Here is a 15586-nt window from a genome sequence, read left to right as displayed (position 1 = left end):
TGCGTCCCTGATTTCCTTTAACATTTCCGCATCCGTCTGTTCGTCCTGGCCAGGCGGACGGTAGTACACTCCTATCACTATCCTTTTCCCCTTTGCACATGGAATTTCAATCCACAGTGATTCCAAGGAGTGTTTTGCTTCCTGCAGAATTTTCAATCTATTTGATTCAAGGCTCTCGTTAATATACAATGCTACCCCTCCACCAATCCGATTCACCCTATCACTTCAAATCTCTATTCTTGCAAATCAAGTTTCCCACTCTGCCGAGAAGGCTTTGGATAGTAGAATGGGACTTTAATATAATGTGGTGGTTTGGTGCTCGAGACACCTTTGTTAATAGAGTTAGGTGTTCTTTTACTAAGCTGCAGGAAAAAGGGCCCTGCGGTAGTTGCAGGGGCCATTTTCCCATGCGCCAGGGCCCTTTTTTTTCCACAGCCATTAAAAGCTCCCCCCCAAAAATGGCCACATCTTAAGAGAACTCTTACAGTGTGGCCATGCAGTGGGGAGCTCTTACTGCCACTCACTGAGGTGCCAGTAAGGGCTCCTGCGCTAACCTGGCGGTAACTGCCACGTTAAAAAATCGAGCCCTGTGTTTCCCATCGTGGCAAATGGTACGCGCTGGGGCTAGAACTACTGCCAGTGCCCGTGTTGGGCCGGAGGTAGCTCTAAATTGTTGTGTGGTAAGCCACTGCATTGTAAAAGGGCCCCTTAGAAAGCAGATGATCTTGTGGTGCCCAGTAGTTAATAAGATAAGATTTTAAAAAATATTTACTTGGTGACTTCAAACTTGCCCATGAGACCATGATTTCAAGAGTAGCTTACAGTGTCATAGCAGAACCTCTGTTTTCTTTTAAACTCAAAGAATCAGCTAAATCAAAGCTTCATGTTACATCCAGAACCAGTTTCCTTAAGAACATAGAACTTCTAGAAGTGGGGTGGCAACTCTGAAGAGAAAGGAATATTTAGTAATAGTGAAAAGATCACTAAAGGCAAGAATGGATTTATTATGTAACATGCAAATACTGTGTAAAGGACAGGTGAAGTATATGCCCAAGTCTTCTAAGCAGCACATGCTATAGGTTTTTTAAAGACTTATGGCTAGATGCATCAACCAAACGTTAAAAAATCTAAATCGTAAAAGTGCTTAACGAATTTGAAACAACGAAGAATGCACAAAAAAAAACAGCTCAGAAATGTTCGGTGCGGTATTGAAAAGTACAATGTATCATCACCGTCATTAATTTGCCCCTTAAGCATGCGCAGATCTGAGCATGCCACACAAATGTATTAAACCTACGTAGGTTGCTTAGGTCAGACTAGGGCGTGCAAGGGGGGGATCGGATCTAGCTCTCCTGCTAGATCAGAGAGCATAAAGGCTTGCAGGTCCTGGACCTAGCAGGAGAGTGCAGTTGAAGATGACTCTAAAAAGAACGACCCTCCTCGTAAACCCCCTTTTGTAACAAAAGACCTCTTTCACTGTGATGAAACAAGAAGGGAGGGGGAAGGGGCAGCTTGTTTACAGTGCTGGGAAATTGGCTTCAGGGGATAGCAGAGAGTGTTAATTTTCAAAGCTGTGGGAGAAGGAGAGACAGGATTTTTAAGCTGCAGGGAGAAGTGGGGAGCAGTGTCTGTATGATCTGGGGGGGGGGGGGCGGGGAAAGCCGTCCATACAGGACGCCTCTGACAAGCGCCTTTGCCCCCTCCCGATCCTTTTTTGAGGTATGTTTAGTTTTGTAGTGATGCAGGGGGGAGTGGAGAGCCACGTGTTTGTGTTTGTATCTCACTTTTCTTTTTAAACATGCCGGCTTGGATTTTTATGGTGCAGGGGGCAGCGGGGAGATGACAGCTCAGGCCTTAACGACAGGTCTGAGCTCACGTAAAATTTCTGACGGTAAATGATTCGTTGCAATTGTCCGTATGGTTAGTGCATTCCGAATTGTCCACATTTCAATGGTAGTTTCTCGTTTGCATTCCGTTTTCGTTAGCTGCTTGCTTTGTAGGAAAAAGGCCTTTAATGCACGCAATGGTTAGGAATTTCCTTCCTTAAAGGGGTGTTAGAGAGTCGTTAAGGTTTAGTGCATCTAGTCCTTAGCTCTGAGTTGTAGCATCAGTGCTCTTCTGTTACTTACAGAGAGCTTATATTTGTAGTATACTGCCATCCTGTGGTTATATTGTTTTATTTTGTGCAATTCCTATTGGTTCGAACAGGTCATGAAAACTGGACTTCATGGGAGATTCTCTTACTCTGTTAAGTCCCTCCATATATACCATGTTGTATTTACAAATGAAATTTTTACTTTGCCTGATCACCTTACAATCAGGCATTCAGGGCATTATGGAAAAGCTTAGAGGCTCTGGAATGGGATGGGCCAAAGGGGTCATGGTCCAAACAAAATTTTGAGCCCAGCCTACCACTACAAACCTGCTGTCTGAAGTCCTCCCAAACTCTACCTTACATAAAGCAGCCTTGGCAATCAGTAGGCAACTGTAAGTTATAAAATCTATAGCTTTCAGCTGCCTATCAATTGCTATGTACATTTTGCTCCTGGGTTTAATCTATAGATGGATTAAACATCCCCACTGTAGACAAACTGCAATCACTATGGGATTATACTTGATTCACTTTTATCAATGAAACCCCAGATAAAGAGAACTGTTTGGTTGATTTTCAGAAAATTAAAAATGATCAGATGTCTTAAAGACTTTTCATCCAAATGGTAGTTCAAAACCTAATAATACCATATTTTGACTATTGTAATAATCTTTTGTTAGGAGCTTCCAAAAAAACTCTGAAATCTTTACAATTAGCTCAAAATGGTACTACATACTCGTGTCTTATTTGGTATGTCTAGATCTGTTTTATTCCAAAAGACTTTTGATTTGTCAGATTCTATGTTGTAATGAACATATTTGATTTGAGGTTCTGTCTCAGCTGAGGAAGTTATTTATGCTCTGATGTAATTAATGTTTTTAGTGTGTAATGTTTGCAGGCCATACTTTGAAGATTGCTTAGTTTTACATATCTGTTTGTTTTATGAAATTCTATGCATATTGTTTTCTGTTCCTCCCAATAAGTTCCAAAGCAGCTCACATATAAAACCATCATAAAAATGAAAACATCAAAAATTCAAAAGAAAAATGAAACAGATGATGGATATCCTAATTATCACTAACTACTATCATCACATAAATATTTCTGAAATAAGTTTTTAAGCTCTTATGATGAGAGACATAGGAATAACTTTGTTTTATAACAGTTGATAAATTATTCCAAATCTGCACAGCTTGGAATAAAAAAGATTGTTCTGCCTCCATTTGCATGGAGGCAGCATGCATGTTGTTTATATGTATATGTTGGACATTCTTTATATCAGATTGTATTGCCTGTAACAGTTTACAGTGCTTCTACCATTAAGCAAGACAGGAAGTGCCTTTGGACTACAAATCTTTGTCTTCCTGTAGTGCTCTGTAATAGGTTTCTCCTGAGCACATGTCCCAGTTCCCTACGCCTTACAGGACTTTTCCTATTGGCCGGCCCTTGCCCCTGTGTATGCTGGGTTGTAGCCTGCCCCTTCTCTCTCCATTGGGATTGACAGGTTGTCTGCAGCATGCTTTTCTAAGAACTATAAACTGACTTGCTGTACCTTATTGTATGTTCCCCCTTTAAGCTACTGTAAAATAACTAAGGGCCCTGTTTACAAAGGCATGCTAGCGTTTTTAGCACATGCTAACTATATAGATGCCCATAATATTCTTATGGGCGTCTACACGGTTAGCGCACGCTGAAAATGCTAGCGCCTTTGTAAACAGGGCCCTAAGTGTTTTACCAGTTTAAAAGTATTCACAGCATTTATTCTCTCAGCTTGGTGCTGAGATCTCCTGACTCCCCTTGTACACAGGGCAGTACTGCAAGGCAGAAACTCTTGTCCAGCACATCTAACTGTAAGTCATTTCCTTTGTTTCATTTTGCATTAAAGAAGATTTTGGTTCAAGAGTCTTCACAGTGATGTTCTATACTCTGGTTATCTGCCTGCTAATCCCTGTGTGGGGAGAGCCTATCAGGAGATAGAGCAGAAGATGTTTCCAAAACTTTCTTGTATCAAACCCTTTTAAATGAGGGAAGATTTAAGCATCTGACGATCAATTATACAATTTCCTAGAATGGTTGAGGGGACAAAGTTTAGCCAAGTCAAATGATCTGGACAGAACCATGTAAAATCTTAAAAATAATGCATGAAGACTTGAACTCTATTCAAGCATAAGCTGGAAGCCAATGAAGTGCTCTCAACAAACTCATCGCTTTATCAAATTTATGCTGCCTAAAAATTAGATGTGTGGCTATGTTCTGTAGTAGCTGGAGTCTTTTTTGCATTTTAGTGGAGATTCCAAGATATTGCACGTTACAATATCTAATTGAGATAATATTAAACCCTGCAACAATACAGTGTTTTTCCGAAAAATAAGGTTGAATAGTTTTAAGTTGTTTCAATCTAAAATAAAGACTTTCTCGGTAAAATAATTTACCTGTTTCTCCAAAGACAGTGAAAAATCCAGTATTACTCCCAGAACCTTAGTAAAGCAGTCTATAGGTAGTCATTTAGCCTTAGTGGCCCCACCTCTGGTAATAAATCTTGATGTTACCTAGTCAAAGCATTTTGGTTTTACTGTTGTTTAATAGGTGTGATGAAACCCAATTTTTAATCCTGTCAATACAATTAGACATTGTCAAGAATGATTGATTCAGGGGCTCTTTTACCAAGTTGTGGGAAAAAGGGCCCTGCGCTAGCGGCGGGGAGCCATTTTTCCCGTGTGCCAGGGCCCTTTTTACCGCAGCAGGTAAAAAGCCCCAGACACATATGGCCATGCGATAAGAGAACGCCTACCACATGGCCATGCAGCTGGGAGCCCTTACTGTCACCCACTGAGGTAGCAATAAGGGCTCCCGTGGTAACCCAGTGGTAACCGGGCAGTGCGCAGTGATGCTGGGTTACCATCGCGCAAGCCATTTCCAGGGGTTTTCATTTTCCCCCGGAAATGGTGTGCACTCGGGGTAGGACAACCGCTGGTGGCCATGTTGGGCCGCTCTGTAAAAGGGCTCTCAGACTTTCAGTAAATGGAATAAAAATTAATATATCGTTAGCATAAGAAAGAAGGAGTTCTTTCTCTAAAGAAATTGAACCGAGGGTGCTCATAAAGATGTTAAACAGGATGGGTGACAAAGCTTCCAGTCAGATTGAAGTTGCGGCTGCCATCTCCTGGTGATTACCACTACTGTTGCCACTTACAACTTCCTCCTCCCTCCAATTATAGTCCCTCTCCCTGCTGGCTCTGCTGTGAGTGGTGCCACTTAAGGAGGCCAATGCTGATTCTGATCAATTTGCTGATAGAAAAGAGACACGCACAGTCCAGACAGTCACCCTCTAAATCATGAAATAATTAACTTATTTAAAATAACCAGAAGTTAAGGGCCCCTTTTACAAAGCTGCAGCAAAAGGGGGCCTGCGCTGGCATCGGCATGTGTTTCTGATGTGCGCCAAGGCCCCCTTTTACCACAGCAGGGTAAAAAGTAGGTCTTTCTTTTTTTCAGGAAATGGCCATGCGGTGTGAAGCACTTGCTATGTGGCATTTTGGGGGGGGGGGAGCCCTTACCGTCACCCACTGAAGTGGCGGTAAATACTCCCACGCTAACCTGACTGTAACCTGGCGGTACTTCCTTTTTTGTGAGCGGTAAGCCCGTTTGAGCTTACCACCGCTTTGTAAAAGAAACCCTAAGTAAGGTGACACCAAGCTAGCTGGCCTCCAAGCCATGCTCACCAAACACCTGTTGAAAAAAAGTATGCTTTTAAAGATGATCTAAATGATTTATAGGCTAGCTCCGTTCACAGAGCAAAGGGCAGTGTGTTCCACAAGGTGTGTGTGTGTGTGTGTGTGTGTGGGGTGGGGGGGGGGGCAGGTAAAAGAAGGCACAGTTTCTAGTTGACTCCAGGCGAGCTCTCAATGTTCAGGGAAAAACCAGATGATGATCATTAAAGGTATATTGGAAATGTATGGGGATATAAGGGATCGTGGAAGAAGCAAAAAGGCTGGATAACCAGTATGAGGAGCTCTGAAGAAAGAATCAAAATTTTAAACTTGATACAAAAATGAAGAAGGAGCCAGCATTTACTACTCAAATGAAGCGTCATAAAAGGTCATATATTTGTGATACAAAATGATGAAGGAGATCGAAGGACTCTCTTGTGATGAAAGGATAAAGATGTTAATGTTCTTCAGCCTGGGAACAGACAACTGAGGAATATATGAAGAGGTGTATAAAATAATGAGTAGAGTTTCAAAAAATTCAAAGACTGGGGGCATAAAAGATACTATCCAGCTTATTTTCGAAAGAGAAGGCCGGCCATCTTCCAACACAAATCGGGAGATGGCCGGCCATCTCTCAAGGCCAGCGAAAAATCGGCATAATCAGAAGCTGATTTTGGCCGGCCTCAACTACAGTCCATTGCGGAGCCGGCCAAACGTCAAGGGGGTGTGTCAGAAGGTAGCAAAGGCAGCACAGGGGCGTGCCGGAGCATGCTTAAGAGATGGGCGCCCTTGGCCGATAATGGAAAAAAGAAGGGCGTCCCTGGCGAGAATTTGGTCCACTTTATTTGGTTCCTTTTTTTTCAGGTCCAAGTCCCAAACAAGTGCCCAAACTGACCAGATGACCACCGGAGGGAATCGGGGATCACCTCCCCTGACTCCCCCATTGGTCACTAACCCCCTCCCACCCTCAAAAAAACAACTTTAAAAACTTTTTTTGCCAGCATCTATGCCAGCCTTAAATGTCATACTCAGGTCCTTCACAGCAGTTTACAGGTCCTTGGAGCAGTTTTAGTGGGTGCAGTGGACTTCAGGCAGGCGGACCCAGGCCCACCCCCCCTACCTGCTACACTTGTGGTGGAAAATGGGAGCCCTTCAAAACCCCTAGCTCAAAATCATTCACAATAGCTCAAAAGATGTGTAAATATTTTTTTTTAAGAGAAAAGCCCTCAGAAACCTTTGACACTCGGTCTCAGGTTTTAAACACTGTTACTGAGTTAATAACATTGTATACAGTGTTCGGTTATTAACTCAGTAACAGTGTTTAAAACCTGAGTCCGAGCTATTGTGAATGATTTTGAGCTAGAGTGTGAATGTCCTTGCATTAGTTTGCGTAGTTACTCTAGCCAGTACTGTAGCTTTTGAGTAGCCCTTCAAAACCCACCCGAAACCCACTGTACCCACATGTAGGTGCCCCCCTTCACCCCTTAGGGCTATGGTAGTGGTGTATAGTTGTGGATAGTGGGTTTTGGGGGGGGTGGGCTCAGCACCCAAGGTAAGGGAGCTATGCACCTGGGACCAATTTGCAAAGTCCACTGTAGTTAGGGTTACCATTTTGTGTCCTCTGAAAAAGAGGACACATGTCACGCCCCCCTACCCCGCCCCCGCCACGCCCCCTTCAGGTCCGGGTTCCGCCCCTATTCCCCCCCCCCGTCACATAGTCCCCTCCCCCCCATCACATACCCCCCCCTCACTTACTGTCTAGCCCTGGTGGTCTAGTAGCGTCTTCTCTTCGGGGCAGGATTCAAAATGGCCACCGAGAGTTGAAGCGGCAGGGGAGGCAGCGCTCCGGGCAGGAAAGAGGGGGCTCTTTCCTGCCCCGAAGACGTCACTAGACCACCAGGGAACATGGTAAGGAAGGGGAGGGGACGGGAGACCAGGTCACCAGACCCACGGCGCCGATCGCCCGCCCACACGCCCACCGCATGCACGCGCCTGCCCGCACCCGCGCCCACGTTTGTCCAGAAATCCGGACAAACGTGGGCGGGGGCAAAATCCGCCGGACGCCCCGGACATGCCCTCAAAAACAGGACATGTCCGGGGAAATCCGGACGTATGGTAACCCTAACTGTAGTGCCCCCTAGGGTGCCCGGTTGGTGCCCTGGCATGTGAGGGGGACCAGTGCACTACAAATCCTGGCCCCTCCCATGACCAAATGCCTTGGATTTGTTCGTTTTTGAGATGGGCGTCCTCGGTTTCCATTATTGGCGAAAACCGAGGGCGCCCATCTCTAAATCCGGCGATCTCAGCATTTAGGTCGACCATCTTTAATGTTGACCTAAATGTTGAGATTTTTTCTTTCTACAACAGTAGATCATTATCTTCTGTTATGTTCCTTCCCATGCAGGTTCTGTTGCAAGTTTAGTTTTCTCCTTAATTTAATGGTTGACAGTATAATGTAGCTTCTGGGGTGTTTAGCTCTACAACTCTTACATCCAAATTTCATTTTTTTTTATCTATCTTCAAATGATCTTCTGGGCCAGCATCTAAGCTGGTGAGTGTTAGGGTCATAGAGCTCTAAGGATTTGTGTGTCTTTAGTCATCTTCATATTTGCTTCATAGGAAAGACTTCTCAGGGGATTCTTTGCTTCCAGTTTATTCTCCCTTTTGGAGGCTTTTTGTGGTATTTTACCACCTCAGTTTTCTAGTTGGACAATAGTTTTGATTTCCTATTTATTCTTCTGGAGAGATTTGCTTTCTTTTCAGGTTTCCACTCTGTTTTCAAGAGGTTCTGCTCTGGTGGCCCAATAGGGCTAGTGCTATAGCCATTACAACTTTCTGTCCTAAGTTTCCATTTCACCTTTCCTACTAACTAAACCCAAGAACGCTCTGTGTGGAGTCAGATTTTGGGGAGCAATGAAGTTCAGACTTATTGCAGTGGTCCTTCCCCAGGAAAAGTCTGAAAGTTTCCTTTAAAAAAAAAAAGGAAAGAAATGTCTTCCAGTTCAGTTTGTTTCCTGTGGCATCTGGCTGGCATGGAAGTAGGTAGGATACTGGACAACAGCTACATGACAGCCATCTATTTTCCTTACTCTTTCCAGAGTGCCTAGAAGTAGAAGTTGTTGCCCTGCAGATAAATCATCTCAGTTCATTGGAGGAACGTTTCACCTAGTCTAGTCTTGAGTGTAGACAGACACAGAGAAACCAGCTGCAGATTGCAGTCTTGGTTTTCTTGCATCCTCCATTTTGCCACAGGATTACAGTCATACTTCTCTGCAGCTCTAGTGCAAAGTGGTGGACATGGTAATGCATAGAATGCTCATTTTTCAACCTCTGCAAGAATTAATTATGTTTTGTGAAGTCTGAGAGCTTTACGGGCCAAATTATTCCCTAAGCCACAACTGCTGCGGGCAAGTTTGTCCCTTCATGATCACTTTCCTAAGATGGAGAATTTCATGTGCCATGGAATTGGCTTCCTTCAGGATGGGCTACAATATATTCTAATTTGGCTTTCTGATTTGTTAGCTGGAAAATCTTTCTCTGTCATATATTCTATGAGTGAGTTCTGGACTATTTTGGAAGGTCTCAATGAGCCACATTGTATGCAGAGCAAAATTAATTGTAGTTTAGATACAGTCACCTAGTCCCCACATCCTGCTGCCTCCCTCTCAAATTTATTTATTTATTTTTATTTTTGTTACATTTGTACCCCGCGCTTTCCCACTCATGGCAGGCTCAATTTGGCTTACATGGGGCAATGGAGTTACTCACATCTCTAGGTCATTTATTAATATGTCAAATGTGTGAACAAGTAGGAAGCATACTCTGTCTTGAAGAAGGACAATGGCCCAGCAACTGCTCAATGTTCCCATCACTAGGTTGATGGACCTGCTGGAAAAGAGGTAAACCTAGAAGCATTCTTGATGCCAGTTGACATGACCAGAGGCTATTCCAACTAAACGAATCAGATTCTTACGGAGCATCAAGTAAGAGAATACAGTTTAAAATCCTGGATTTAAACCTGGTGACATCAAACCTTGAACCTCTAGTCTAGCAGTAGTAACCATACAGCTTTGGTAGTCAATTTCACCAGATTCTAATGGATAAAATGATGTAATAACTGTGTTAGTCCACTTTTAAAGGTAATGAATAGAAATAAAATAAAACAAAAAATGAAGGTAAGATTAGGCTGATTTGAAGAACTACTCCTGCTTAATGCTGCTTCTAATCTCAAGACGGCCACCAAGACCTTCTGTGATAGTCTTGCGAGGCTAGCGCAGAAAGTCCTGGCAGATATTTTAGCTGCGGGAACAAGAGTGATTGAGGATCGTTCTTGCCCAGAAGAAGCCACTCGACCACCAGGCTGTTTAAAGCAAATGTAGGCTCGGGGAAGGCCTTTAGGTGGTGTAAGGGTAGAGGGGTTGAAGGTTGGATAGCCGACCCTTTTCTGGGGATGGAGGGGGGGGGGGGGGGGAGAAGTGTTGCAGTGGTGGCTGGCCTGGGAGGATCCGTGAGACGCTGTTTATGGTTTCGGTTCTGGCTGAAACCAAGCAGTGAATTTTTGCAGTGGATTTGGTTTCGCCCAGAACCAAAACCACTGGTTTAGGTTGGCCTCTAGCTGTGGGTACAGGATTGGTAAAGTGTAGCAAATGATGGATGTCTGTATTGTGTAAAAAAAAGTTCTAGGGTTCAGAGTATGTGTCCTGGGTAAAGGATGAGTATATTTTGCAGAATGTGTTTGTGTTGGATACTGAATAGGAAAGGTGGGCAGAGTAAATCTGTCTTGTATAGCAGATATGTAATGACTACAGGATATATGAATGTCTGAAGTACAAGATAGGGGTGGGATGCAAGGTCTGTATTAGATACAGGAAGGATGTAGAATGTATTTCTGTTTTGGGTACGGGAGGCATGTGGAGTGCAGTGGTTATTAGGTGCAGGGCATTCATCTTTTGTGTAGAGGGTAGATACAACGTGCAGGGTATATGTGCTGGGAGCATGGTCAGTAAGGAAGTGTTGTAAACAGTTTAGAGGGTCTTTTACTTCAAACAACTGTTGCAATATAGAAGGAGCAGTGGGATAAAGGTTGTGTGTCTGTATTAGTTGCAAGATGGTTGAAGTCTGAAGAGTTGTTATAAGAGAGAGTACGGATCTCTTACCTCACATGGCTGTTGTAGATGTTGAAGGAGAGGCAGATGATCCCCAGAAGGATCCCCAGTCCAGAAAGCACAGACATGGAAATGAAGAGCTTCTGTGACAGGTAGCGAAAAGTGATAATCACTTTGGTGTGGTCTGCTGGAGGGGCCCCACCTGTAGAAAGATAAACAAGGCATAAGAAAGGAAGTAGGCAGCAACCCATTTACATAGGGAGATGAACTAAGGTAGTCCGTAGGAGAGGTAAAAGCCTGTAAGCCCTGCTGCTGAAAGTAAATCACAAGCCATGTTCAGTTTTCGATGTGCCTAAACCTTTGAATATGGTAAAGCTCCATCCTTCAGTACACAGTCATACATTTCTCCATAGAAGATCCGCAGTGAACTACTACTTACTACTTAACATTTCTAGAGCGCTACTAGGGTTGCAGTGAACATATTGGGTTGCTTGTGAACAGGAATGTGTAGGTTCCCAGTAGCAAATAAAGTAGAAGCAAAACCAGAACCCACACTCAAACATCATACAATCAAATTGGGTTAGTACACAACACTGAATATTTGTTCAAAGACAATCAGGTACATTTATACAGTTTCTTTCTTTCTTTCTTTCTTTCTCTTACATAGTATCGGAGGGGCGTTCATCAACTCCGGTATGAACAAATACAATGTTATGTTGTGGTAGGATAAGGTTCATGTGAAAGACACATTAGGAATTGTAGAGCGGGAGAGTTATGTTGTGGACGATACGTGCTTTGGTTTTGTTGTGTTGCAGAGTTCAAGCATTTAAGTAGGATCGGTAGGGTATGCCTGTTTGAACAGGTTGGTTTTTAGTGATTTCCGGAAGTTTAGGTGGTCATTAATCTCATCCCATGGCTTTTCCTACCATCTCTATGCTGATGACTCCCTAATCTACCTTTCTACCCCTGATATCTCACCTTGCATCCAAACCAAAGTTTCAGCGTGCTTGTCTGACATTGCTGCCTGGATGTCTCAACGCCACCTGAAATTAAATATGACCAAAACCGAGCTTCTCATTTTCCCCCCCAAACCCACCTCCCTGCTCCCCCCATTTTCTATTTCTGTTGATGGCTCTCTTATTCTCCCTGTCTCCTCAGCTCGAAACCTTGGGGTCATCTTTGACTCTTCTCTTTCCTTCTCTGCTCATATCCAGCAGATTGCCAAGACCTGTCGTTTCTTTCTTTACAACATCCGTAAAATTTGCCCCTTTCTTTCCGAGCACTTTACCAAAATCCTCATCCACAACCTTGTCACCTCTCGTTTAGACTACTGCAATCTGCTTCTTGCTGGCCTCCCACTTAGTCACCTCTCCCCTCTCCAGTCGGTTCAAAACTCTGCTGCCCGTCTCGTCTTCCGCCAGGGTCGCTTTACTCATACTACCCCTCTCCTCAAGACCCTTCACTGGCTCCCTATCCGTTTTCGCATCCTGTTCAAATTTCTTCTACTAACCTATAAATGTACTCACTCTGCTGCTCCCCAGTATCTCTCCACACTCGTCCTTCCCTACACCCCTTCCCGTGCACTCCGCTCCATGGATAAATCCTTCTTATCTGTTCCCTTCTCCACTACTGCCAACTCCAGACTTCGCGCCTTCTGTCTCGCTGCACCCTATGCCTGGAATAAACTTCCTGAGCCCCTACGTCTTGCCCCATCCTTGGCCACCTTTAAATCTAGACTGAAAGCCCACCTCTTTAACATTGCTTTTGACTTGTAACCACTCGCCTCCACCTACCCTCCTCTCTTCCTTCCCGTTCACATTAATTGATTTGCTTACTTTATTTATTTATTTATTTTTTGTCTATTAGATTGTAAGCTCTTTGAGCAGGGACTGTCTTTCTTCTATGTTTGTGCAGCGCTGCGTACGCCTTGTAGCGCTATAGAAATGCTAAATAGTAGTAGTAGTAGTAGTCATACGTTGTTTTCACTGCTTTTTGTAAGGCGTTCCACAGTTGTGTGCTTATGTAGGAAAAACTGGATGAATAAGTTGATTTGTATTTGATTCCTTTGCAGCTTGGGTAGTGGAGATTTAGATGTATCAGAAGGCAATACTTTCAGACATTCTTTGATGGTCCTGCTCTTGATAGCGGGTGATAATGGACATCTCTTCTCTCTCTCTGCTCTCAGACAGAGAAGTGATCACTCCTCCCAGGAACTTTAAGAATTCGGTTCTAACATCCTCAGGATCTTCTTCCAGGCTAGAGTGCGACAGCTTCAGTTTGGTCATTGATGCCGCTAAAAGTGGACGATTTTTGACTGCTCCAGAGCCTGGCTTGTGGTGAGCAATGAGAAGACGCTGGTTATCCTGTAAATGCTGCTGCTGTACAAAGGATGCATACCACATTTCGGTTTCCTTCAAATGACTTGGCAGGTCTGGGTTGAATATTATAACAACCCCATGAGAATCCTTCATCATAGCTGGCCAGGAAGCTTCAAACTTTTGATCTCCTCCGCAGTCCCACAGTTCAACCTCACATCCTGAACTTTTGTTGCTACTATTTACATTTGATATATTTAAACTTTCAAATTCTAGAATCCTTACTCCTTGAGTTGGATTGTTTTTCTCACCCACAGTTTCTGTGGCATCCGAGAGAAAGTTAGCCAAAACTGTTTTGCCACTTTCACTAGGGCCCACCAGCAGCACTTTGGCCTTGAACATATCTTCGGCGGCTGGACAACAGTTTTTTCCCCGACATCAAAGAGCAGCGCCATTTACCTACTTTGCAGGCTTTTTAAAATCAACTCTACATTGTTTAACCTGAAGAATTAGTCACCTTTCCAATTTACTTTCCTCTGACTCTTATCCTCTCACCATCCCCAGTTCTTTCCATGCCAATCATCTCCTCCCTACCTTATATCTTATTCCTACCCAGTCTTTGATTAGCCCCTTTCACATCCACTCCAACTTATATCTCCCTTTCACTCCTCTGCCTTCCAACTTCACCAACATGGTTTCAGTATGCTCAGCATCCCTCCTTTTTCTCTCTCTCCTTTCTCCACAACTACTACTACTATTTAGCATTTCTATAGCGCTACAAGGCATACGCAGCGCTGCACAACCATCCATCATCTTCCCTTCCTCTCTTTCCCCACGATAACTATCCAGCATCTCCACTTGTTTTACCCAGTTCCCCTGCAGTCCAGCATTGCCCCTTTCTCTTCCCCAGTTCCTTTATAGTGTAACACCTCCCCTTTTCTTCCACTGTTCCTTCATATTCCGGTATCTCCTCTTCCTTATTTCTCCTTGAGGCCAGCATCTCCCCTTCCCATCCCTTCTCTACCCCCTTCAGATGTTCAGCATCTGCCCTTCCTTTCCCTTCCCCCCAGGTGTCTAGAATCTCCCCTTTCCCTAACCCTCCCTACCAGGCTTATGAACCTCAACATGTATACACTGGAAGAGAGGCAGGAGAGAAGGGATATGATAGAGGTGGCATTAATATACAGCAGATGAGCCTTTTTCAAATGAAGGAAAACTCTGGAATGAGAGGGCATAGGATGAAGCTAAGAGTAAACAGGCTAAGGAGGAATCTAAGAAAATATTCTTTCACGGAAAGGGTGGTGGATACGTGGAATGGCCTCCCAGTGAAGGTTGTGAAGGCAAGGACTGTGTCAGAATTTAAGAAAGTGTGAGACAGGCTTGTGAGATCTCTTAGGAAAAGGAAGAGTTAGTGGTTACTGTGGATGGGCAGGCTGGATAGGCCATTTGGAGGCCCTTATCTGCTGTCATGTTTTTATGTTTCTTTGCAGCATCTTCATCTTGCTCTCTCCCATATGCCCATCATGTCCTCCTGTCTCCCTCTCTACCCTAGATAATCTAGCATCTCCTTCTTTCTCTCCCCCTCCCCTACATGGTCCAACATCTGCTCCTGTCTCTCACTCTTCCTCACACATGGTCCTGAATGTGTTCTGGAATCCTCTGAAAGGTAATTGAAAAATGTATTAAATTAGTCCAATAAAAAGGTATTGCCTTATTTTCTATTTTCCATTTTTTGTTTTATTTTTATTTTTTAAGTTTTTATGTAGTGATTGGAACATGTCAGTTTTTGAATTTTACATCTGCTTATCTGTTTCTCTTTCTCTGGTGTTGCACTGTACGCATAGTCTGGCTCAGATATTCAGTATAATGTTTGTGTACATATTTCTGTATGATTTGGGCTTTTGAGATAAGGTATTGCAGTGGTTTAGGTTGTATTTGCAAGAGAGAACTTTTGTAGTTATAATTTGTCATTCTATCTCTGATAAATATTCCATAAATCGTATTGCCCTCCAGGGGTCAGCTTTGTCAGTTTTACTTGAGTGTGGTGTTTCAGAAATTAGATCTATCTTTTAGAATATACGCTGATGATATTCAGTTTTTCTCCCCATTTTGGGTGATGCCTGAGATTTGTCTTTGACCACATATTTTGATATGATCACTGATTGGATGCAACAACATAAGTTGTCCTTAAACTCCACGAAAACTGAAATTATGTATGTTGGTAGGCAATTAGACTTTCATTGCCTTCTGTTTTAAAATAATGGGCAAATTTTATGGTTGAACCGTTTCTTCATAATTTGGGAATAATATTAGATTCTAATTTATCTTTGCAGAGGCAAATTGATCATATAATTTCAACTTCTT

At 43.4% G+C, this 15586-nt stretch overlaps 1 protein-coding gene and 1 pseudogene across 1 annotated transcript in view; both read right to left on the bottom strand.

The window, feature by feature from the left end:
* The window catches only part of GABBR1 (gamma-aminobutyric acid type B receptor subunit 1), a 193164-nt gene that overhangs the window by 45076 nt on the left and 132502 nt on the right, over window positions 1–15586 (bottom strand). The window contains exon 10 of the mRNA XM_030197552.1: window positions 10959–11109. Coding sequence (XP_030053412.1) covers window positions 10959–11109 — 151 coding nt within the window. The remainder of the gene's footprint in view (window positions 1–10958; window positions 11110–15586) is intronic.
* LOC115467355 lies at window positions 13004–13666 on the bottom strand (annotated as a pseudogene).

The sequence above is a fragment of the Microcaecilia unicolor genome, chromosome 3, assembly GCF_901765095.1.
Source record: "Microcaecilia unicolor chromosome 3, aMicUni1.1, whole genome shotgun sequence".
NCBI classification, from domain to species: Eukaryota; Metazoa; Chordata; class Amphibia; order Gymnophiona; family Siphonopidae; genus Microcaecilia; species Microcaecilia unicolor.
The sequence above is the reverse complement of the archived record's forward strand: the minus strand, read 5'-3'. Positions and strand labels throughout refer to the sequence as shown.